Here is a 24,356-nt window from a genome sequence, read left to right as displayed (position 1 = left end):
CCTGGGCCTCTCATAGGTTCCTATTAATATTCCCCAGCTCCTTCACCCTCAGGGAAGTGTCATAAACAGGGCCAAGAAAACAGATTAATAAGGGTCTGACAGGGCAGGAACCTGAGCCGCCGGGCTGACAGGGCCGCCCAAGGGGCCGAACACTGCCCCCTCTGGCAACATGGGAGCATGGTAGGAAATGTACAAGTCATCAGAGGGTGCAGGGGGGTGAGGGGGTGCAGGGTAATGAGGGGGTGCAGGGGGATGAGGGGGTGCAGGGGGATAAGGGGGTGCAGGGTAATGAGGGGGTGCAGGGTGATGAGGGGGTGCAGGGGGATGAGGGGGTGCAGGGGGATGAGGGGGTGCAGGGTGATGAAGGGGTGCAGGAGGATAAGGGGCACAGCAGAGCGGACAAACACTGCCTCCTCTGGCAACATGGGAGTATGGTAGAATATGTACAAGTGATCAGGGGTCAGGGGGTGCAGGGTGATGAGGGGGATAAGAGGGGTATGAAAAGGGGAGGACTAGGGGTACAGGATGATGGGAGGCTGATTCGGGGGTACAGGATGATGGGAGGGTGATTCAAGGTTACAGGATGATGGGAGGGTGATTCGGGGGTACAGGATGATGAGGGGGTGACTAGGGGTACAGGATGATGGGAGGGTGATTCGGGGGTACAGGATGATGAGGGGGTGACTCGGGGGTACCGGATGATGGGAGGGTGACTCGGGTGTACAGGATGATGGGAGGGTGATTCGGGGGTACAGGATGATGGGAGGGTGATTCGGGGGTACAGGATGATGGGAGGGTGATTCGGGGGTACAGGATGATGAGGGGGTGACTCGGGGGTACCGGATGATGGGAGGGTGACTCGGGGGTACAGGATGATGGGAGGGTGTTTCGGGGATACAGGATGATGGGAGGGTGTTTCGGGGTTACAGGATGATGGGAGGGTGATTCAGGGTACAGGATGATGGGAGGGTGATTCGGGGGTACAGGATGATGAGGGGGTGACTAGGGGTACAGGATGATGGGAGGGTGACTCGGGGATACAGGATGATGGGAGGGTGATTCGGGGGTACAGGATGATGGGAGGGTGATTCGGGGGTACAGTATGATGGGAGGGTGACTCGGGGGTACAGGATGATGAGGGGGTGACTAGGGGTACAGGATGATGGGAGGGTGATTCGGGGGTACAGGATGATGAGGGGGTGACTAGGGGTACAGGATGATGGGAGGCTGATTCGGGGGTACAGGATGATGGGAGGGTGATTCGGGGGTACAGGATGATGGGAGGGTGATTCGGGGGTACAGGATGATGGGAGGGTGATTCGGGGGTACAGGATGATGAGGGGGTGACTAGGGGTACAGGATGATGGGAGGCTGATTCGGGGGTACAGGATGATGGGAGGGTGATTCGGGGGTACAGGATAACGTGGGGCATGACTTGGATCAGTCACAATCTCCGGTACGTCCATCCTGGTCAGCTTTGCGGGAGCTGCCCTGTATTATACTCCAATCACATCCAAAGCCGCATCCAGGGTTCTGTTAGTTTCCTGATAAAAGGTCACTGTCATTTCAAACAGCTTCCCTCCATGTGATGTATCATTGATCTACCAATAATGACTGCTAGAAAAACTGCTCTAAAGTCTTGGCCACTAGGTGTCTCCCTTCCCTGCAATGTTCTGTCAACTGCCTGTTGTTAGGGGGAATCTGTCTCTAGTAACAGTTAAATCAGGACACATAACAGGAAGTAGGGTTTAGCAAGTACCAGGGTGCTGAAGTCAGGCTGTGTACCTGCAACCAGAGCCAATCTACCTGCTGTAGATGATTCACACTGCTCCTCAAAGGTAAATGAAGGCTTCCCTCTCCTCTCCGACCACCCACCCATTTCCTGTATAAATCTAAGTGTATCTACTCCTGTATGTGCACAGTGCTGCAGTGTAATCTCCCTCCCCCAGCATCTCAGTAACAGCAGTTCAGTGCCTCATATAACCCTTTCCTTGCCATGCTGATGCAGCTTCTTTCTTTCAGCTCACATAGCACAATGCAAACCCAGTGCATCAGTAACCCCCACCCACACGCCATCTATACTGTGTACATCATTATGAGAGATGAAGTGTAATAAAAAATATATCTCCCAGAATGCAATACAGCCAGAGTGATTTCTGCCACAGCAGCTAAGCTTTACAGCAGAGGAGTATACGGAGGCTCCAGCTGTATCCAAGCTCTGCCTCCCCTATGACTGGAGGAGGACCGGATATAGCCGACTGACCTTCAGATCCAGGTGAAGCACGTACATCTGGTGCATATAGAAGATTCCTTCACAAATTTGGCGCACAAACACCATGGCGTCCACCTCCATCAGCTGGTAGCTGTCATCTATAATCCTCTCGAAGAGCTCCCCTCCCCCCACGCTGCACAGCCGGGTGTGATGGTGGGCGACACCAGAGAGAAATAGAACAAATAAAGAGAACAAAACAATGAGACAATGATGCAAAAGAGGTAGAGGTTTCCTTTATGTGTAATCTGCCTCTGACCGGCTGCCCCATCCCTTCCCTGCCCCCCTCCACAGCTGAGATTATGGGGGAGACCAGCACCAAAGCCCCCAAGTCTGCTGAGACCATCATGCTTGGATATGGTAAGTATGTCAGTCTGCTGAGACCATAGTGGTGGTATATGGTAAGTATGTCAATCTACTGAGGCCATAGTGGTGGTATATGGTAAGTATGTCAATCTGCTGAGATCAAAGTGGTGGTATATGGTAAGTATGTCAGTCTGTTGAGACCATTGTGGTGATATATGGTAAGTATGTCAGTCTGCTGAGGCCATAGTGGTGGTATATGGTAAGTATGTGAGTCTGCTGAGACTGTAGTGGTGGTATATGGTAAGTATGTCAATCTACTGAGGCCATAGTGGTGGTATATGGTAAGTATGTCAATCTGCTGAGGCCATAGTGGTGGTATATGGTAAGTATGTGAGTCTGCTGAGACCATAGTGGTGGTATATGGTAAGTATGTCAATCTGCTGAGACCATCGTGGTGGTATATGGTAAGTATATCAGTCTGCTGAGGCCATAGTGGTGGTATATGGTAAGTATGTCAATCTTCTGAGAACATAATGGTGGTATATGGTAAGTATGTCAATCTGCTGAGACCATAGTGGTGGTATATGGTAAGTATGTCAATTTGCTGAGACCGTAGTGTTGGTATATGGTAAGTATGTCAATCTGCTGAGGCCATAGTGGTGGTATATGGTAAGTATGTCAATCTCCTGAGGCCAAAGTGGTGGTATATAGTAAGTATGTCAATTTTCTGAGGCCATAGTGGTGGTATATGGTAAGTATGTCAATTTTCTGAGGCCATAGTGGTGGTATATGATAAGGATGTCACTGCTAGTAGGAGAAGTTAGCTACTTCCTGTCTCACTGATGGTTGTAAGCTGCCTTACCCCTCCCCAGTTTGTTACCCTCTACATGTAGGAGGGGTTCCTTCCTATAATTGACGGCCTGGAAGGGAGGGGCACACCCTTTGTGTAACAGCTCAATAGGAACAAGTATGGCGGATAATGGTGCCAAATGGCTACTTCCTGATGGAAGGAGAATTCCGGAGATATCTTTGCACAAGAGGTCTCCTAAGTTTCATCTGTGGCTGGAGTTTCCCTTTAATAAGATTATATTATATGTACATGCAGATTGTGTTATATCACCTGATAACTTACTATTCTAAGAAGAGGAAAATCTCAGTCGGAGTTTCTATAGCGTCAAACATCTGGATGAGGTTGGTGTGATCCAGCTGGTTCATTACATTCACTTCATTCAGCGCCATTTCCTGTAAGACATAGAGACAACCCCCAATGTAATATGGATATAGAGAGAAGACGGGGGCAAGAGCCTGATCAAAGATGGCACTTGGTATAGCCCAAGCTGTATGATGGCGCTTGGTATGGCCCATGCTGTATGATGGCACTTGGTATGGTATGATGGACCCCTTATGGTATGGCCCAAGCTGTATGATGGCACTTGGTATGGTCCAAGCTGTATGATGGTGCTTGGTATGATATGATGGCCCCCTTATGGTATGGCCCAAGCTGTATGATGGTGCTTAGTATGGTATGATGGCTTCCTTATGGAATGGCCCAGGCTGTATGATGGCCTCCTTATGGTATAGCCCAAGCTGTATGATGGCTTCTTTATGGTATGGTATGATGGCTTCCTTATGTAATGGTATGATGGCCCCCTTATGGTATGGCCGAAGCTGTATGATGGCTTCTTTATGGTATGGTATGGTGGCTTCTTTATGGTATGGTATGATGGCTTCTTTATGGTATGGTATGATGGCTTCCTTATGGTATGGTATGATGGCCCCCTTATGGTATGGCTCAAGCTGTAAGATGGCTTCTTTATGGTATGGTATGATGGCTTCCTTATGTAATGGTATGATGGCCCCCTTATGGTATGGCCCAAGCTGTATGATGGCTTCTTTATGGTATGGTATGATGGCTTCCTTATGTAATGGTATGATGGCCCCCTTATGGTATGGCCCAAGCTGTATGATGGCTTCTTTATGGTATGGTATGGTGGCTTCTTTATGGTATGGTATGATGGCTTCTTTATGGTATGGTATGATGGCTTCCTTATGTAATGGTATGATGGCCTCCTTGTGGTATTGTATGATGGCCCCCTTATGGTATGGCCCAAGCTGTATGATGGCTTCTTTATGGTATGGTATGATGGCTTCCTTATGGTATGGTATGATGGCCCCCTTATGGTATGGTATGATGGCCCCCTTATGGTATGGCCCAAGCTGTATGATGGCCCCCTTATGGTATGGTATGATGGCCCCCTTATGGTATGGCCCAAGCTGTATGATGGCCCCCTTATGGTATGGTATGATGGCCCCCTTATGGTATGGCCCAAGCTGTATGATGGCTTCTTTGTGGTATGGTATGGTATGGTATGATGGCTTCTTTATAGTATGGTATGATGGCTTCCTTATGGTATGGTATGGTATGATGGCTTCCTTATGGTATGGTATGATGGCTTCTTTATGGTATGGTATGATGGCTTCCTTATGGTATGGTATGGTATGATGGCTTCCTTATGATATGGTATGATGGCTTCTTTATGGTATGGTATGGTATGATGGCTTCTTTATGGTATGGTATGATGGCTTCCTTATGGTATTGTATGATGGCCCCCTTATGGTATGGCCCAAGCTGTATGATGGCTTCTTTGTGGTATGGTATGGTATGGTATGATGGCTTCCTTATGGTATGGTATGATGGCTTCCTTATGGTATGGTATGATGGCTTCTTTATGGTATGGTATGGTATGGTATGATGGCTTCTTTATGGTATGGTATGATGGCTTCCTTATGGTATGGTATGATGGCTTCTTTATAGTATGGTATGATGGCCCCCTTATGGTATGGCCATGATGATGGACAGTGGGGAGAATCTACAATATATTATTTAACTAGTCATATGTAATAAGGCAACTTAAAGGGATTATCCAGGATTAGAAAAGCACTGCTACTTTCATGCAAAAACAGTGCCACCTCTGTCCTCAGGTTGTGTACGGTATTACAATTTAGCTACATTAACTTGTATGAGACTGATCTGCAAACCCACTGCTAAACGGGGGATGCTGTATCTGGAAGAAAGCGGCCATGTTCTTCTGGATAGCCAGCAACCTGAGCGCCACTAACTGACAGCTAGGTGCATTTCTCTCAGGACAGATGTGATGTATAGGTACAGATAGGTTGTATAGGTACACTGCTTCTGGTGGCTGACAACAGAGAGTAATAGACTGCATCATAAAGCCGAATAAAAACAGCCTGCCGATCATTACCCGATCTCGCTCGCTCTGAAGTTTCAGGACTTTGGCCACAAGTTGGAGGCCGCTGGACTTCTCTGTGCACATGTGGACTTCTCCAAAGCGACCCCTGCACATAAGGCACGCATGACATTAGTCAGAGCATCACAAAGGAGGCCATGTCCCTTACACATCAGTAATATTTATAATGTATGCAACCTATGGCTTAAAGGGGTAGTTTGCCCCCCAAAAAATCTTTCAAATCAGAAAGTTATACAAATTTGTAATTTACTTCTATTTAACAAAAAAAAAAAATCTCCAGTCTTCCAGTACTTATCAGCTGCTGTATGTCCTGCAGGAAGTGGTGTATTATTTCAAGTCTGACACAGTGCTCTCTGCTGCCACCTCTGTCCATGTCAGGAAATTCTCATAGAAAACCTCTCTTGCTCTCCAGACTGGAAAGAATACTGCTTTCCACAGGACATACAGCAGCTGATAAGTACTGGAAGGATGATTTTTTTATTTTATTTTTTTTATAGAAGTTAATTACAAATTTGTATAACTTTCTGGTACCAGTTTATTTGAAAGATTTTTTTTATTAACAACCCCTTTAAGCCACCAAAAACATAAAGGCGCCCTCTGTCAACTTTGCATTGGGCCATCTAGTTGAAGGGTATTGGCCAATTATAGAACGCAACTTCCTACTGTGTAGTCTTAGTTATACAATATATTTTTTTTTAAAATAATTTTTTAAGAATAATTTTTAATTTTTAAAGAATTTTTGCGCCCTCAGACAACTTTAACTTGCTGATAACTGTCATTTCTGCCGACTTTGTGTCTCATTTCCGTCAATGTGATTAAACCGCCTCTGAAATCACAATTTCCCCACTTTAGCTGGAGTTTGCCTTTGGTTTCGCCCGGCACTGTGTACCTGTGTAAAGTATCTCACCCTCCAAGAATCTCTTCCATGTTGAGGTCATACAGGTCAGTGACATCTCCAGTTCGGAGAGTTACCATGCGGTGGGGAAAGGGAGCCGGAGGAGGAGGGCAGTCGTCTGTCAAATAAAGAAAAAATTAAATCAAAAAGCTGGCATCTCCAGTCTTCCCATACTTATCAGCTGCTGTATGTCCTGCAGGAAGTGGTGTACTCTTTTCAGTCCGACACAGTGCTCTCTGCTGCCACTTCTGTCCATGTCAGGAACTGTCCAGAGCAGCAGCAAATCCCTGTTTATCTGGACAGTTCCTGTCTCAGACAGAGATGGCAGTAGAGAGCACTGTCAGACTGGAAAGAACACGCCACTTCCTTCAGGACATACGGCAGCTGATAAGTACTGGAAGACTGGAGATTAATAGAAGTAAATTACAAATCTTTTTATCTTTCTGACACCAGTTGATATGAAAGAATTTCTTTTTTGCTGGAGTGCCCCTTTAAGCACCCACTAACAGTTCTCATCCTCACCTATTATTTGGAAGACATCTTGTCCGATGATGATCACCGGACTCTGCAATTCTCTTTCCAGAGCTGCGGGACTTAGTGGAGATCCAAACTTGAACCCTGGGCTCAGCAGTGCCTCGGCGGTCCCTGGCTCGGGGGTTCCCCCGGCGGCTGCATCACCCAAGGGTCCGGCATTGGTCACTGCGGCCAGTTTTAGGTTGGATTTGGGTCTGGAGACATCTGCCGGCCTCTCTGCGACTTTCTCAGGGGATTCTTCATTCCTGCTTGTTTTAGCATCTGACCTATTGAGAGAGATGGCAAAGGTCAGCTGACCTGGCCTCACCCTGTCACCCACCAGCTGTTGGGAAACTACAACTCCCAGCAATTCCTGACCACCACCTGCTACAATCCTGATGCACAATGGGGCCATACTGTTAAAAAAACAGCAGAAAACTAGATAACAGTCCCCGACCACCCTCCCCCGACCCCAGCTGTTGCCGCCATCTTCGTATCTTACTTGAGCTTCTCCTCAGTGGGGGGCACATTCTCGTCACTGGTCTCCCCTTTATCCTTCTCATCCATACATGTTCCGGGTGAGGCCCCTGGTGGTGCGGGTTCTGGATCTTTGGTGTCCATCATAGCTTTGCCTTTGCCGGTGACTCAGGAGACCCCCAGAGACCCCCTTTATCCTCAGCTGTTCTGGTGGAAGCCGCGGGATTATTCAATTGTCCAACCAGAGGTGTCACACGCTAATTCCACTTTGCCTCCTGAAAGAAGCGTACAGTGTGTATAGGGTTGTATATACAGTTATATTCTATAGGTATAGTATAGAGCAGGGGGAGGGAACCCTGGCTCTCCAGCTGCTGCAAAACTACAACTCCCATCATGCCTGGACAGCCGATGGCTGTCCAGGCATGATGGGAGTTGTAGTTTTGCAACAGCTGGAGAGCCAAGGTTCCCTTCCCCTGGTACAGAAGCACAGGATGAGGGGGACCCAAAGGGGCAATGACACCTGCTCTCCACTTCCCGAACAGCGTCTACCCCTGTATGACTGACTGCAGGAGTCACAGGCTTGAAGCTGATCCCAAAGGAAGATGTGGCTGTAAGAAGTTAAAGGGGTATTCCACCCAGGTAAAATACATGTTGAATTATCCCCCTTCCTGGAGACTGACAATTCCCTCCATACTTGTTATTTTCTATTCATTCTCCTTCCCCCAGTTCTGAGCTGCCGTTTTCTGCTGAAGACACAAAAAACTGTGTGTGAGCTTTTCTCTCTGTCTCCCCCTCCCTCCTGAGACGCCTCATATTCCTGGCTGGTTGTTTCTGCACTCTGGGAGGATTAATTGCAGTAAGGTCACAAGTAACTTGACTGTAGATGAACTCTCCCACATTACACAGTGCAGAGACAGCCGGGCAGGGACTTGTTTACATCAGAAGGGAGGGGGATACAGTTTTCTGTGTCTTCAGCAGAAAGCAGCAGCTGAGAACTGGGGGAAGGTGACTGAATAGATAACAAGTATGTAAGGAATTGTTGGTCTCCAGGAATGGGGACTCAACATGTATTTTCCCTGAGTAGAATACCCCTTTAAGGTGCAAATAATTATTTTCCCAATCCTGAAGTTACCACTGTATGAGAAGGGGCACTTGCCAATGGTAAGTCCCATAAGAACACACGTGCAACGTCCAAACACTAGGATGTGTGGTGTCCAGAGTCATTGCTCCCTGACCTGTAAAGTAGTTGGACAGTGACGCCATCTCTCTCTGTTATCAGCCACTAGTTGTTTTCCATGTAAGGAGTCACAATATTGGTGCCTCTCGGCCGTGCCTCGTGCCTCGGCAGCCGGCGTGTCTACTCACTGTTTACTTAAACAACCATCTCCGGGTGGAATGCCACAAACACAGACATATCCATATTCTGAGCCTAAGTTTAGAACCTCAGGATTTTCGCCTTCTTTACCTTGGCATTGCGCCAGGCATTCCTCCATACACTTGGCATCGATTGCATTGGTCAAACAAAGAGCCAAGAGATGGGATTCCCTGATCCTTCAAATATGACACCAAGGAAATGGCAGGAATGTTAGAGGGGTTTCCTACATGAGAAGGGCAAAAACAATGACAGCATCTTCTTTCCATCACAGCCCTGCACTTCAGTCAGACGTTATTCTGTGAACAAAAGGGGACCGCAATGGGGTCCCACCTAACCCCAGATCAGCCGGGTCCAGCAGGGAAGCCACAAGGCAGGACAGCATGTATTTGTCAATCATTATTCACATGGAGGGAGTTGTATTTGTGGTGGTCTCAGGAGAAGGGGCCCATAGATCTCATAGACCCCCCCCTGTGCTCATAGACCCCCCCTGTGCTCATAGATTTTGTGTTCGGTCCTCCAGCATGGTCAGGTGAACAGAATGGTTTCAGCATTAGATAATAAATGCCAGAAATATTTCACTTCTGACCTTAAACATCTCAGTTGCATAGCTAGAAATACTACAACCCCCGTCATTACACATACATGCCAAGAGCTACTGTATTTATCCCTCTTGCACAGATTTCAATTTAGTAATTAATTTATCTCATATCTATCTATCTATCTGTCTATCTATCTATCTCCTATCTACCTATCTCCTATCTATCTATCTATCTCCTATCTATTATCTGCTATCTATCTATCTATCTATCTATCTATCTCCTATCTATCTCCTATCTATCTATGTATCTATCTATCTATCTGTTATCTATCTATGTATCTATGTATCTATCTATCTATCTATCTCCTATCTATCCATGTATGTATGTTTGTATGTATGTATCTATCTATCTATCTCCTATCTTTCTTTCTATCTATCTATCTATCTATCAATTATCTCCTATCTATCTATCTCCTATCTATCTATCTATCTATCTATCAATTATCTATCTTCTATCTATCTATCTATCTATCTATCAATTATCTATCTATCTAAAGGTGCGTTTACACAGACAGATTTATCTGACAGATTTTTTAAGCCAAAGCCAGGAATGGATTTGAAAAGAGAAGAAATCTCAGCCTTTTCTTTATGATTTGTTCCCTGTTTATAGTTTGTTCCTGGCTTTGGCTTCAAGAATCTGTCAGATAAATCTGTCTGTGTAAATGCACCATATCTCCTATCTATCTATCTCCTATCTATCTATCTATCTCCTACCTATTATCTATCTATCTCCTATCTCCTATCTATCTATCTCCTATCTATCTATCTATCTATCTATCTATCTATCTATCTATCTATCTATCTATCTATCTCCTACCTATTATCTATCTATCTATCTATCTATCTCCTATCTATCTATCTATCTCCTATCTATCTATCTATCTATCTATCTATCTATCTATCTATCTATCTCCTACCTATTATCTATCTATCTATCTAATCTATCTACAAAAATTTATATATATATATTTCCCAGGATGTGGGTGCTGTCAGGCTTGTTATCTGGATCTTATCTCTATCTAGTTCTCACATAGCCAGAACTACTACAACCATTATAATCACACACCTATGCCATTGTCTGTAATAGGAAGATACTAGTGGCAGCCATCATCTATCCAGAGGAAGGTTACTTGTTCTATACACATATCTCCAGCTGTATCTCCCCATATATATTAAGCAGCACAGCCTCTCCTGTAGATTTGCATTGCTGGGCAGCAGTCCCATCTTCCCCTGAGGATTAGCTGTTGTCCCATCCTCTCCTCCCATGCAGTTACCTTTATGCAGCAGAGAAGAGGTGCTGGATGAGTCTCTCTGGTCCTGTGTGTTGTTGATCTGTGGAGAGGACATATCTGGCCTTGGAATACAATGCTGTGTGGGTGGGCAGAGTATCCCTTACACTCCGTCTCGCGTTATTACCACACAACGCACCTGTCACACTTGGATGTGATTCAATGGATACGTCCCATTCTTCCAGCCCTGGAATGTAACGATACGTGGAGACGGTGATGTCCTAAAACCCTGTCCCCATCCTTCCTGTGACTGCCCAGGGCTAGGCTGTTCTGCTGGTATCTGCCATTCTCCCCTGGCATAGTGATTGGCAAACTAAGGGTTACTGAGCTGGGCCAGTACATGGAGTCCTGTCTGCCCCCCCCCCCCCCCCTGACCCATGGCCCCAGCCCAGGGATTACTGGGACAAGCCTCAGCAGCTGTGCAGGGTCATTAGCGGCCATCAGTCACCGTCACAGTCTCCTGGCCAGGTTAGGGTTAGACTGCAGAAGCTGGCATCCCCCTGCTCCCACCCTGACCCCCCTGCTGCAATTCTGACCCCCTGCTCCCACCCTGACCCCCCTGCTCCCACCCTAACCCCCTGCTACTATCCTGATCCCCTCTGCTGCCATTCTGACCCCCTGCTCCCACCCTGACCCCCCTGCTCCCACCCTGACCCCCCTGCTGCAATCCTGACCCCCTGCTCCCACCCTGACCCCCCTGCTGCAATTCTGACCCCCTGCTCCCACCCTGACCCCCTTGCTGCAATTCTGACCCCCTGCTCCCACCCTGACCCCTCTGCTCCCACCCTAACCCCCTGCTACTATCCTGATCCCCTGCTGCAACCCTGACCCCCCTGCTGCCATCCTGACCCCCCTGCTACTATTCTGCCCCCCTCTGCTGCCATCCTGACCCCCTGCTCCCACCCTGACCCCCCTGCTGCAATCCTGACCACCTGCTCCCACCCTGACCCCCCTGCTGCTATCATGATCCCCTGCTGCCACCCTGACCCCCCTGCTACTATTCTGCCCCCTGTTCCCACCCTGACCCCCTGCTACTATCATGATGCCCTGCTGCAACCCTGACCCCCCTGCTACTATTCTGCCCCCCCTGCTGCAATCCTCACCCCCTGCTCCCACCCTAACCCCCTGCTACTATCCTGATCCCCTGCTGCAACCCTGACCCCCCTGCTACTATTCTGCCCCCCTCTGCTGCAATCCTGACCCCCGCTCCCACCCTGACCCCCTGCTTCAATCCTGACCCCCCTGCTCCAACCCTGACCCCCCTGCTGCAATTCTGACCCCCTGCTCCCACCCTGACCCCCCTGCTGCAATTCTGACCCCCTGCCCCCCCTGCTGCAATTCTGACCCCTGCTCCCACTGCTACTATCCTGATCCCCTGCTGCAACCCTGACCCCCCCCTGCTACTATTCTGCCCCCCTCTGCTGAAATCCTGACCCCCCTGCTGCAACCCTGACCCCCCTGCTACTATTCTGCCCCCCCCCCCCCGCTGCAATCCTCACCCCCTGCTACTATTCTGCCCCCCCCCCTGCCACCCTGACCCCTTGCTACTATTCTGCCCCCTGTTCCCACCCTGACCCCCTGCTACTATCATGATCCCCTGCTGCAACCCTGACCCCCTGCTGCCAGCCTTACCCCCCTGCTGCAATCCTGACCCCCGCTACTATTCTGCCCCCCTGCCGCAATCCTGACCCCCCTGCTCCCACCCTGACCCCTGCTACTATTCTGTAATGTGTGACACTGCTGAGCTCCTGTATCTAAGCCTTTTAGGTGTGATACTGCTTGATGTGTAGGTGTACAGTAAATTATCTAGTAACTGGTGAGTTGTGGATCTCAACCTTTCATGTGTGATACTGTCTACTAAGCTGCTGTATCTAATCCTGTAACTGGTGATACTATCTGCTGATTTGCGTATCTAAGCCCCTCATCTGTGATACAGTCTGCTGAGCTTTGTATTGAAGTCTATTATATATGATTCTGGCGGATGCAGTTTAGTTTCGGTACCGCGTCATTTCAGCTACTGTATCTAAGCCTGCCCTGGGTAACCCTGTCCGTTGAGCTGTTGTATCTAAGCCTATCATGGGTGATACTGGCTGATATGAGGGTGTATGCAATCCTATCATTTTATCTATGCTTGTCATAGGTGATACTGCTTAATGATGGGTGTATCTAAGCCTATAATGGGTGATACAGCCTAGTGGGCTGAGTATTGAGGCTTTTAATATGTGATGTCTGCTGAGTTGTCTATCTCACCCTATCATGTGTCATTCTATCTGCTGAGCTGTCTATCAAGCCTGTGATGTACCATACCCTCTGCTGAGCTAGTGTATCTAAGGCTATCCTTGGTATCCCGCCTGCTGAGCCTGGGTAGCTAATCCTGCCTGTGATAATACCTGCTGAATTAGTGTATCTAAGCTATCATTGGTATCCCGCCTGCTGAGCCTGGGTAGCTAATCCTGCCTGTGATAATACCTGCTGAATTAGTGTATCTAAGCTATCATTGGTATCCCGCCTGCTGAGCCTGGGTAGCTAATCCTGCCTGTGATAATACCTGCTGAATTAGTGTATCTAAGCTATTATTGGTATCCCGCCTGCTGAGCCTGGGTAGCTAATCCTGCCTGTGATAATACCTGCTGAATTAGTGTATCTAAGGTGCATGGTGACTGGTGGATTCTAAACTGATAGCGTCTGCTGAGCTGGTGTATCTAATCCTGTGTGATACTGTGTGCTGAGCTGGTGTATATCAGATTTCGGTGGTGTTACATGCCTCCCCTGCTGGGTGATCTGTCAACACTGAGTCTATTACAGGTTACGGCTCCGGCATTCAGAGGCAAATCATTGATAGCAGCGATCGGAGTCAGTCGGAGGTCTCAGGGCATGCTGGGACATGTGGTTTCAATAAGGATTTCCTGACTGACATCAGGGATCCCACTCATGTCAGTCATTCAACCCTCTTAATGCCCCAATCAATAGCAATAGTGGCAGCTACATGGCAATATGACACATACCGCGCCTGACAGATGTCTGATTGGCATCTCTGCCACATGGTTGAATGGTGCCAGTCACTTAAAGGGGAAGTCCATCGAGTTTTGGGGTGGGGTGGTGAGGGTGGGGACACGTGCCACATCACAGGCTTCAGGATCCCTGCCGGAACTCATTTTCCATCAACTCTGTATGAAATTATATTCTGCTCCTTGAGCTCTGAATACGGTTCTGCTCTATAACAGGCGGCAGAGACGGCACGTTCTCTGGCAGATTTTCTTGACCATATAGAATGAACATGTTCATTCTTCAGCACGGACAGGGCAGGAGCGCACGCCTCCCATAGACTCCCATTATGAGTGGGAGGCTAACGGCATTCCGCTGCGGACAATTCCACCGCGGGATTCCGCTAGTTTTGCTCAGTGGGAACGGGGCCGTTATGCTTCAGTCCCAAAATGCGGTCGCGTCCGTCAGTATAGGAAGCCTATACAACACCAGGAAGCAAAACAACAAATACAATATGAAAGGTACAACCAAAGCAACAACGAAAAGACTTCATATATTATTGGGAGAAAAAAACAATAAAACATAATATAACAATATATATCAGACAATACTCATCACAATGAAAACTACCAAGACCCTTCTGTCCTGGCCTCAGCCCTTCCTGCAGGATGCCCAGAATCCTCTCTGACTCCTCCTTCCCAGGATCCCCCCAAGGTTCTCCTGGGATCTCCATCCTATAGGTCATTTAAGATGCACAGATTTGTTGGCCGCAAGAGAGCGCCGGTCACCTAGGCCATAGACTATATCCATGTTTCCCAGGACTCCCTAGGGCGGCATCCAACTTCTTCAGCCACCGGTAATCAGATACTGCACGCTCAGGTTCGGATGGGCCCAAGCATGCTCGAGTTGTGCTAATCTATAATGAAATACTGTCCTAAGATGGTGCACCATAAAGGCCTTCCCAGGACTAGAAGGAGCAGCACGGACTTCAAAACTAGCAGCCTGACAACCTGCCAGCCGACCCTAACCAATCGCTCATCCCTACATATTATGGACACAGCTCAATAGGAGTGTCAGTAATGTGTCCCACTTTGTCCCAATTTGTAAATGAATTCTATTTAAAGGGGTACTCCAGTGAAAATGTTGCTTTTAAATCAACTGGTGTCAGAAAGGTAAAACACTTTTTTTTTATTTACTTCTATTTAAAAGTCTTCCCATACTTATCAGCTGCTGTATGTCCTGCAGGGAGTGGTGTATTCTCTCCAGTCTGACACAGTGCTCTCTGCTGCCACCTCTATCCATGTCAGGAACTGTGCAGAGCAGCAGCAAATCCCAATAGAAAACCTTTCCTGCTCGGGACAGTTCCTGACATGGACAGAGGTGGCAGCAAAGAGCACTGTGTCAGACTGGAAGAAAACAACATTTCCTGCAGAACCTACAGCAGCTGATAAGTATAGAAGGGTGATTTTTAAATAGAAGTAAATTGCAAATCTCTATAACTTTCTGAAACCCGTTGATTTGAAAGAAAAAAATAATTCATTGCATAACCCCTTAAAAAATCTCCAGTCTTACCGTACTTGTCAGCTGCTGTATGTCCTACAGGAAGTGGTTTATTCTTTCTAGTCTGACACAGTGCTCTCTGCTGCCACCTCTGTCCATGTCAGGAACTGTCCAGAGCAGGAGAGGTTTTCTATGGGGATTCGCTACTACCCTGGGCAGTTCCTGACATGGACAGAGGTGGCAGCAGACTGGAAAAAACACACCACTTCCTGCAGGACATACAGCAGCTGATAAGTACTGGATTTTTAAATAGAAATTATTTACAAACCGGTATACCAGGGATGGGGAACCTTCTGCCCTCTAGCTGTTGCAAAACTACCATTCCCATCATGCCTGGACAGCCAAAGCTTTGCTTTGGCTGTCCAGATATGGTGGGAATGGTAGTTATGCAACAGCTGGAGGGCCGGAGGTTCCCCATGCCTGCTATATACCTTTCTTACACCATTTTTCTCTGGAATACCCCTTTAATACTGCACCCTTGCTTTTGGATATTTGTCTGTAGAGACACTGTTGGTAAAACTGGTTGTAAAGAAAATATTTTCCTTGATAGACTCAAGATAGAAAAATGCCTCCACGTTTCCTTTATCCATCCATCACACATGAATACAAGTTTAAACTCCACATGTGCTGCTGGACATCTTGCTCAATACCTATTACTATACAGTCGGCCCCGTTTGCTGTTGCAGTCTCTTCTATGACAGATCTCATTAGGATTCTGTAACCTTGCTGAGCAGCTGAAGATGAGAAGATGTTGCCCAACCTGAAAGAAAGAAAAAATTACAAAAGAACAATTATTTTAAATTCTGGCAAATCAAAGTGGATATCCTTGACCAGGTCTCAATATAGTTAACAACTGTCTTAAAGGGGACCTGTAGCCAACCCCCCCCCCAAAAAAAAGTGAGATTAACCCCTTGACAACCACGGGTGTACAATAACGCCCCCACAGCCTGGACCTTGGCACAAATGGGCGTAAATGTACGCCTACCAGGGTACCAGGCTGTGAAGCGAGCTTGCAGTGTCCCACTGAGGATGTTACTAGTATGTTCCACCCATCGAAAAAGTTTGTACTTCAAGTAGTAAGTTTTGCCGCTATTGTATGTAACTGTACTTGTATTTTGCACAGCTGCAGGTAACTAAAGGGTTATGGTTTGTTGTAATCTGTACACCAATGAGGACCTTCTCTTCTTCTCTACCTATGTCTAAGCTCCTTTCTTGCTATGCTTTTTTCTCCACCACTCACAGGGGACATTACACCTCCTGTAGGAAGTTGTCACATGGGGAGAGGAAGTATACACTCACTCTTAGTCAGGTTCCTGTGCAAGACACAAGACAAGTTGGTCCCTGCTGTGGTCCAGCTGGACCCTGACAAAGCCAGGTCCCCACTCCAGAACTAGTCAGTAGTGTCAGTAGTGTAGTCTGAGGTGTGGTAGTGAGCAGATGCACATGGGAGACGCAGACACCAGTTTCTTCTACACACTATGCATTGCTAAGCTACCCAAGGGAGAGGACAAGTCAGAGAACACCCCAACCCACGCCGAGAACAAGTCTAAAAGTGCAGGACAGTATCCTGATAACAAGAGGAACTGATCCGGATAGAGCAAAGTTGCTAGAAGCCTACATACTCTATCTTGCAGCGCAGGTGTAACCAGGTAAATTGTCCATCTTACTTAACTCAGGTAACAAGGTCTAGGGCTCGTGTCACCATCATAGGATGGGTCAGCCGACACTGGTGGGCAAACAGGTGGTACATGACAAATAAGGTCGAAACGCAGGCGCAAGTAAACGACTACTTTCAAGTCTTTTCTCATGAAACTATTGTATTTCTCTGCAGCTGATGATTTGTAGATCTATGAGAATGTGCTGATGTGTATGAACATGGAGTCCTCCTTCCTGTCGGCTGAAACCATCTATATAAGTTATCAGCCCATCAGAAGTTCCTTATTGCTTCCAGAGAACAGCCAATAAAATGATCTGTATAAACACTTGGAATTGTCACCGTCTTATTTCCATAAAACCTTCAGGTCAGGGAGGGGGAACCTAATGCCCTCCAGCTGTTACAATCCCACAACTCCCATCATGCCTGGACAACCAAAGCTTCAGGCTCTCTGCTGCCACCTCTGTCCATGTCAGGAACTGTCCAGAGCAGAAGAGGTTTTCTATGGGGATTACTGCTCTAGACAGTTCCTGACATGGACAGAGGTGGCAGCAGAGAGCAGTGTGTCTAAACCACTTCCTGCAGGACATACAGCAGCTCATAAGTGCTGATAAACATGAGTTGTTCTTTTTAAAGTAGAAGTAATTTACAAATCTATATAACTTTCTGACACCAGTTGATTTAATAAATATTTTTTTTCCAGAAAACCCCTGAACCTGCAACACATAATCATCAATGTGACTGCTGTGGCCTGTGATGTTGTTCACTGTGCGGGAACAATATTGTTATAGTTTAATAGATTGGACAATTCCACACGCTACGATATGTATTATGTATTTTTTTTATATTTCTATTTGTATAGGAATAGGAAAGGTGGTAATACAAATGTTCATTGGGGCATTTTTATAAGAGTATTTTTTCACTATGTTTTAAAACTTTTTTTTTTTCTACACACGTTTTATATTGTATATATAAGTCCCTGAAAGCAGACACTATGCACAGAGCGACGACCTTTCAGGACGCAGGCAAGTGGCTTACCTCCGCTTGCAGGTACAAGTGATCGGGAACCCCGCAGTCATATTGCGGGGGTCCCGATCAGTCAGTGACAGGTACTTGTCCTGTCACTGACTAACTTAAACACTGCAATCACTATGAATTGCAGGGTTTTAGGGGGTTAATGACAGGCAGCAGCGTGACTGCGGCTGCCTGTCTTTATGCCCGGGTCTGGGGACAGTAATGTGTGCAAGGCCGATCACATTGAAACAGCCCTGCACACATTAAAACCCCTTCACAGTCAGGAACGTATATATACATTCCTGCGGCACAGGGCATCTGCAGCAGGAACATATATAGCCATATGGCTGACGTGAAGGGGTTACAGAAGTTTATAACTACACCAGAAAGAATGAAGAACAAAAGCCGAAAAATAATATGTCACCAAACAATACTAGGATTATAAAAGACATGAAAAAACTCTCCACCCTCATCTAGTAGCATGACGGGGAGATGTCCTGCAACGTGAGTGCGGTTGATCCGTCACCTTCATCCCAGGTGATCTTTTGCAGGGAAATGGTTCCACTTGATCCAACATGGGGTCCTCCAGCATGTGATCAGGTACCTGCACAGGTGAGGGATTATAGCTGTGCGAACGGGGCAGCCGATCCCTGCCGCTAGCCTGATACACTATTAATGTCACTGTCCCTCCAGACACAACCCCCCCCCACACACACACACAAACCCTTAAAGGGCGACTCTGCCACTTGATTAGGGATTTAGGGATCGGCTGCCCCAAATGCAAAACTGTAATCTGTTACATGTGCAGGACTCGCTGGTATATAGAATTTTTTGCGCACATATTATACACACATCTATAGACCTACCAGAAAAATAGACACACACACAAAGGCCCATACACACATAAATACACAAATATGCACACACACATAGTACAGAGATACAAAGACATGCAGATTACATACAGTGTATAATACATCTATAGCACTAACACTCACACACATGACAGGGATGCACAAACACACACAGATAGGCACAATACACAAATATACACCCTCACACACTTTTTATGCAGGACAGGAAGCTCCAGGGGGATCCACATGTGACGTCTCCTCTTCTTCAGCTCCAGCCCCTCCTGCACCGACTGCAGAGCTGTACAGGTCTATACACAGCTACAGGGGGAGCGGACCACACTACAGGGGGCCAGGAGAGAGGAGGGGGCCCAGCTGCTTCTCTCTGCATCTTCCTGTCTGTCACCTGGGTGCACAGGCAGGAATATAGCTGTGCCCAACCTGGGAGCTGCTGACCTGAGGCCGGTCCAGGGAGAGTGCAGGGGGAGGGGAGGGAACATGATTTCAGTTCAGTAAAAGAACGGGGCCCCCTGCAAGGCAGCAGGAATCTTTTTTAACCCCCCCCCCCCCCTTTGTGAACTGGCCTCACTCTGCAGCAGCTCCCAGGCTCGGCACAGGCACACACTGTGGACAGGTCTTCTTACCAACACAAGTGCAGTGTGAGAGGCATCACCGGGCCCCATTATAGGCCGGGCCCCTGACGGCAGTACTGCCAATTCTGCCACTATGACGGCCCTGACTCCATAGGTCAGATGCAGAGCGCCCGGCCCAGAAAATGTAAAGACTATCAGTAAGGGGCGATGCATCTTGCACCACTACTTACTGTAAAGGAGCGGGGATTCCCTTCATAATTAGGGGAATCCCCAATCTAAATGGGTGTTCCACGCAGCAGAGACAGAGAGGCAGGAGCAGGAAGGGAATACCCATGGGGAACAGCTCCTCCAGCCTGCCCCGGCTCCCTGGACTCCTCTCCGGGCTGCCAGCTCCCATGCTTCAGCATTGGTGGCCTGGAGATGGGTGGCGGCAGCTGGGGCAGGCTGGAGGGGCTGTTCTCTGCAGCGGGGAGAAGCAATGGCAGCGCGGCAAGTTCAAACAGCTTCCCGCTCCTGCCTCTCTGTCTCTGCTGCAGGGAACACCCATTTATAGCAGGGATTCCCCTCATTATGAAGGGAACCCCCGCTCCTTTAACCTTGTAATCCCAAACACCTCAATAACTGTCAGCAGAATATTTATCTCACCTGATTTTGTTCGGATACCGGGTGTTACTGTATATTGTATTTTACAAGGAAAACATCGACCCTGTTATAAAATTTACTTTTCCACCTCGGGGCACACCTTGGAAAAAAAAATTTCCTCAGGGCTCCCCTACTAAATAATGTTCTACAAAATAAGAAAACCGTCATACAGTGACTCACAGGTGATGTCTTCTTTGATCTGAGTAGTCACTTTCCCTTTTCTTCTCCATCCGCCATGATGATTTCTTCCAGCTACTTTTCATCTCTTCAGAACCTGCGAGACAAACAATTTAGGCTCCGCACATTTCTAGCAACTTCCTTCCCTTTCTCCCTCCTGTAGGCTCCCAAAGTAACTGCGCTGTTTGGTGTTATGTGCAGTAAAGCGAGTAGGAATGTGGGATGCCCCCTGTATGTAGGATCCCCTGCTGTGCCCCCTGTATGTAGGATCCCCTGCTGTGCCCCCTGTATGTAGGATCCCCTGATGTGCCCCCTGTATGTAGGATCCCCTGCTGTGATGAACTAATAATGCCCCCAGAGGTGCCCCAATGAGCTAATAATGCCCCCAGAGGTGCCCCCATGAACTAATAATGCCCCCAGAGGTGCCCCCATGAACTAATAATGCCCCCAGAGGTGCTCCCATGAACTAATAATGCCCCCAGAGGTGCCCCCATGAGCTAATAATGCCCCCAGAGGTGCCCCCATATACTAATAATGCCCCCAGAGGTGCCCCCATATACTAATAATGCCCCCAGAGGTGCCCCATGAACTAATAATGCCCCCAGAGGTGCCCCCATGAGCTAATAATGCCCCCAGAGGTGCCCCCATATACTAATAATGCCCCCAGAGGTGCCCCCATATACTAATAATGCCCCCAGAGGTGCCCCATGAACTAATAATGCCCCCAGAGGTGCCCCCCATATACTAATAATGCCCCCAGAGGTGCCCCCATGAACTAATAATGCCCCCAGAGGTGCCCCCATGAACTAATAATGCCCCCAGAGGTGCCCCCATGAACTAATAATGCCCCCAGAGGTGCCCCCATATACTAATAATGCCCCCAGAGGTGCCCCCATGAACTAATAATGCCCCCAGAGGTGCCCCCATATGCTAATAATGCCCCCAGAGGTGCCCCCATATACTAATAATGCCCCCAGAGGTGCCCCCATGAACTAATAATCCCCCCTGCTCTGCCCCTTAAAAAAAAAACACCCTACTCACCTAATCTGCGCTGTGTGGCTGCAGGAAGCAGCTCTCCTCCTCTTCGGGCTCCATCTTGAGAGCCGCGGGGACAGGACTTCCGATGACATCACATCATCACGCCTGCCGGAGAGGTCACGTCCCGGCCTCCCATAGGCTGCTGGCATTAAGTGCCGGTGGTCTATGGGAGTGAATATAGGAGCAGGACGCTGACACTTCCTGCTCCTATATTCTGCTTAATTTAATGTTCTGCCCGCTCACAGTGCGGGCGGAACATGAAAGTGATCCGTGCATCCCGAGAAGCTGCGCGGCCGCAGCTTCTCGGGATGTTTAAAGAGACAGCGCACATTTCCCACCGGGATCCCACGGCACCCCTGGCAGGTTCTTCCGGCACACCAGTGTGCCGCGGCACCCCAGTTGGGAAATGCTGCCCTAGAGGACCCAGCACATACCGGTACGCCATGGCTCACTGTCCCCAGACGACCCTGGGTGTACTGGTACGTCCTGGGCTATGAAACACGCTCCGGAGTGGAGCGCACTTCATAGGAGGTGGGGGCAGTGAGCAGCCCGGCCCTCACCGTTAATGACAGGCTGCAGCGCGTCATTAACCCCTTAAACGCCTAAGTTTAAGTGTAAGTGACAGGGGCAGTCCGATCGTTTTAACGGACCACTGGAGGTCTCTCACCTTTCTCCGTGGGGTCCGATCAGCGCTCTGCTGATTGAGTCTGCCACAGGCCCATCACACTGACCAATGCTATGCCTATGGCATAGCAATGATCAGTGTGGTAATGTAATAAGTGTATGTAAAAGTCCCCCAAAGCCCCTCCCAAATAAAAGTTTAAATCACCCCCCTTTCCCATCATATAAATAAAACATATAAAGATAAATAAATAAACATATAATATACCGTAGCGTGCGTAATTGCCCGATCATGTTAGGCCCCGTTCCCACTGAGGAAAGGTAGCGGAATTCCGCGACGGAATTGTCCGCCGCGGAATGCCGTTAGCCTCCCGCTCATAATGGGAGTCTATGGGAGGCGTGCGCTGCTGCTCTGTACGCGCTGAAGAATGAACATGTGATGTGAACGCCATTACTAAGTACAACTATTCCTGTAACAAACAACAAGCCCCCACATGGCCCTGTAGATAGAAAACTGAAAGTGCTAGAGCTCTTAGAAGGGGAGGAGGGAAAAACGAAAACACAAAAATTTTAATTTGCGCGGTCCACTGGGTCATTTTGGGCCTGGTCCTCAAAGGGTTAAGGCCACTTTCAATATTATTTCCTTCAAAGGGAACCAATCAGCCCAATCGGACTGATATGGTTCCCTGAACTGCTGTATACAGTTCCTGCAGAAGCTGCGACACGTACCGGCGGCAGCTGCAGCAGTAGCAGCTGTATAAGCGAAAAACTTTTTTGCTCCTCCCCGGGTCCAGCGGCGGGTCCCGCATCAGGGCGCTCCGGTCCCCGATTCCCGGCCGCTTCCGGGTATCTGACGCCGCCTGAGACGCTACGTCTGACGTCTCCTATCTATCTATCTATCTCTCTCTTTATCTATCTCCTATCTATCTATCTATCTATCTATCTCCTATCTATCTATCTCCTATCTATCTATCTATCTATCTATCTATCTATCTATCTATAATCTATCAATCTATCTCCTATCTATCTATAATCTATCTATCTCCTATCTATCTATCTATCTATCTATCTATCTATCTCCTATCTATCTCCTATCTATCTATCTATTTATCTCCTATCTATCTATCTATCTATCTATCTATCTATCTCCTATCTATCTATCTATCTATCTATCTATCTATCTATCTATCTATCTCCTATCTATCTATCTATTTATCTCCTATCTATCTATAATCTATCTATCTCCTATCTATCTATAATCTATCTATCTATCTATCTATCTATCTATCTATCTCCTATCTATCTACCTATCCATCTCCTATCTATCTCCTATCTATCTACCTATCCATCTCCTATCTATCTCCTATCTATCTATCTATCTATATCCTATCTATCTATCTATCTATCTCCTATCTATCTATCTTTCCATATGCAAATTACACCTAGCAATGATCTGGTCTCTGATTGGCTGTCTGCTTTCCTTATGACATCACAGGGTGACATCAGCCACACATGATGACATACATGAATGATAAGGCGCCGCTGATCTCGGAATTCTTCAGAGTTGGAGTAGGAGTTGTAGTGTAAGTATCTCCCCATCCCCTCCCCCACCCTATGCTCCGCCCCCCAAGCCTGGTGTCCCCCAAATCTCACACAATAGAGAACTCACATAGGTGAGTGATCCGCTAGATCCATAGAAACCCCAAGAAGCCGCACTAATAACATTTCTTCTCTCTTCCTCAGGTTCTCGTGTCTTGTACAGCGATCACTATGTTTGCTATGAAGGTAAGGGCCTGTTCACACTGTCACACTCTCTATGTATCTCCCCCTATATGTGTCAGCCTGTAGGGGGCGCTGCACCCATCACAGCCGCAGTTACTTCCTCCAATCTCCACAATTCTTCCTATTTCTGACCATGAAGAGAATTGATGGATTAGAGATTGGGGAGATTTATCCTGCCGTCCTATAGGAAGATGCTTCTCACTGCCCCTAGCAACCAGAGCTCCCATAGCAACCAATCACAGCTCAGCTTTCATTTTACCAGAGCAATGTGAGAAATGAAAGCTGAGCTGTGATTGGCTGCTGTGGGCAACAAGGAGAATCTTACTGTAAGATAGAGCCATAAATCTCCAGCAAGGTACCTGCTGTGTGTTTCTGGTGCTGCCCCCTGCTGGTCTCCCTCTGGTACTGCTGTGCTGCAAGTTGTCTGTAATATATTTATATATATATA

At 47.7% G+C, this 24,356-nt stretch overlaps 1 protein-coding gene across 4 annotated transcripts in view; it reads right to left on the bottom strand.

Annotated features, from left to right (window-relative positions):
* Window positions 1-24,124, bottom strand: part of MYLK2 (myosin light chain kinase 2) — a 31,275-nt gene extending 7,151 nt beyond the window's left edge. Inside the window, exons 1-8 of one of the 4 annotated variants that reach the window (XM_069953629.1) lie at window positions 23,796-24,124; window positions 16,187-16,296; window positions 7,755-8,004; window positions 7,262-7,539; window positions 6,752-6,857; window positions 5,839-5,932; window positions 3,708-3,817; window positions 2,264-2,405 (exon numbers count right to left, since the gene is read on the bottom strand). In XM_069953629.1, coding sequence (XP_069809730.1) covers window positions 2,264-2,405; window positions 3,708-3,817; window positions 5,839-5,932; window positions 6,752-6,857; window positions 7,262-7,539; window positions 7,755-7,876 — 852 coding nt within the window. In that variant the 5' untranslated portion in view covers window positions 7,877-8,004; window positions 16,187-16,296; window positions 23,796-24,124. Of the gene's footprint in view, window positions 1-2,263; window positions 2,406-3,707; window positions 3,818-5,838; window positions 5,933-6,751; window positions 6,858-7,261; window positions 7,540-7,754; window positions 8,005-8,964; window positions 8,987-10,976; window positions 11,271-13,996; window positions 14,955-16,186; window positions 16,297-23,795 lie in introns of those variants that run through there. The other 3 variants (XM_069953630.1, XM_069953628.1, XM_069953631.1) reach the window with 3 other exon arrangements.
* Between the last annotated feature and the right edge of the window lie 232 nt (window positions 24,125-24,356).

The sequence above is a fragment of the Dendropsophus ebraccatus genome, chromosome 14, assembly GCF_027789765.1.
Source record: "Dendropsophus ebraccatus isolate aDenEbr1 chromosome 14, aDenEbr1.pat, whole genome shotgun sequence".
Taxonomy (NCBI): Eukaryota; Metazoa; Chordata; class Amphibia; order Anura; family Hylidae; genus Dendropsophus; species Dendropsophus ebraccatus.
Note: the sequence above shows the minus strand (reverse complement) of the source record. Positions and strands in the feature narration are given on the sequence as shown.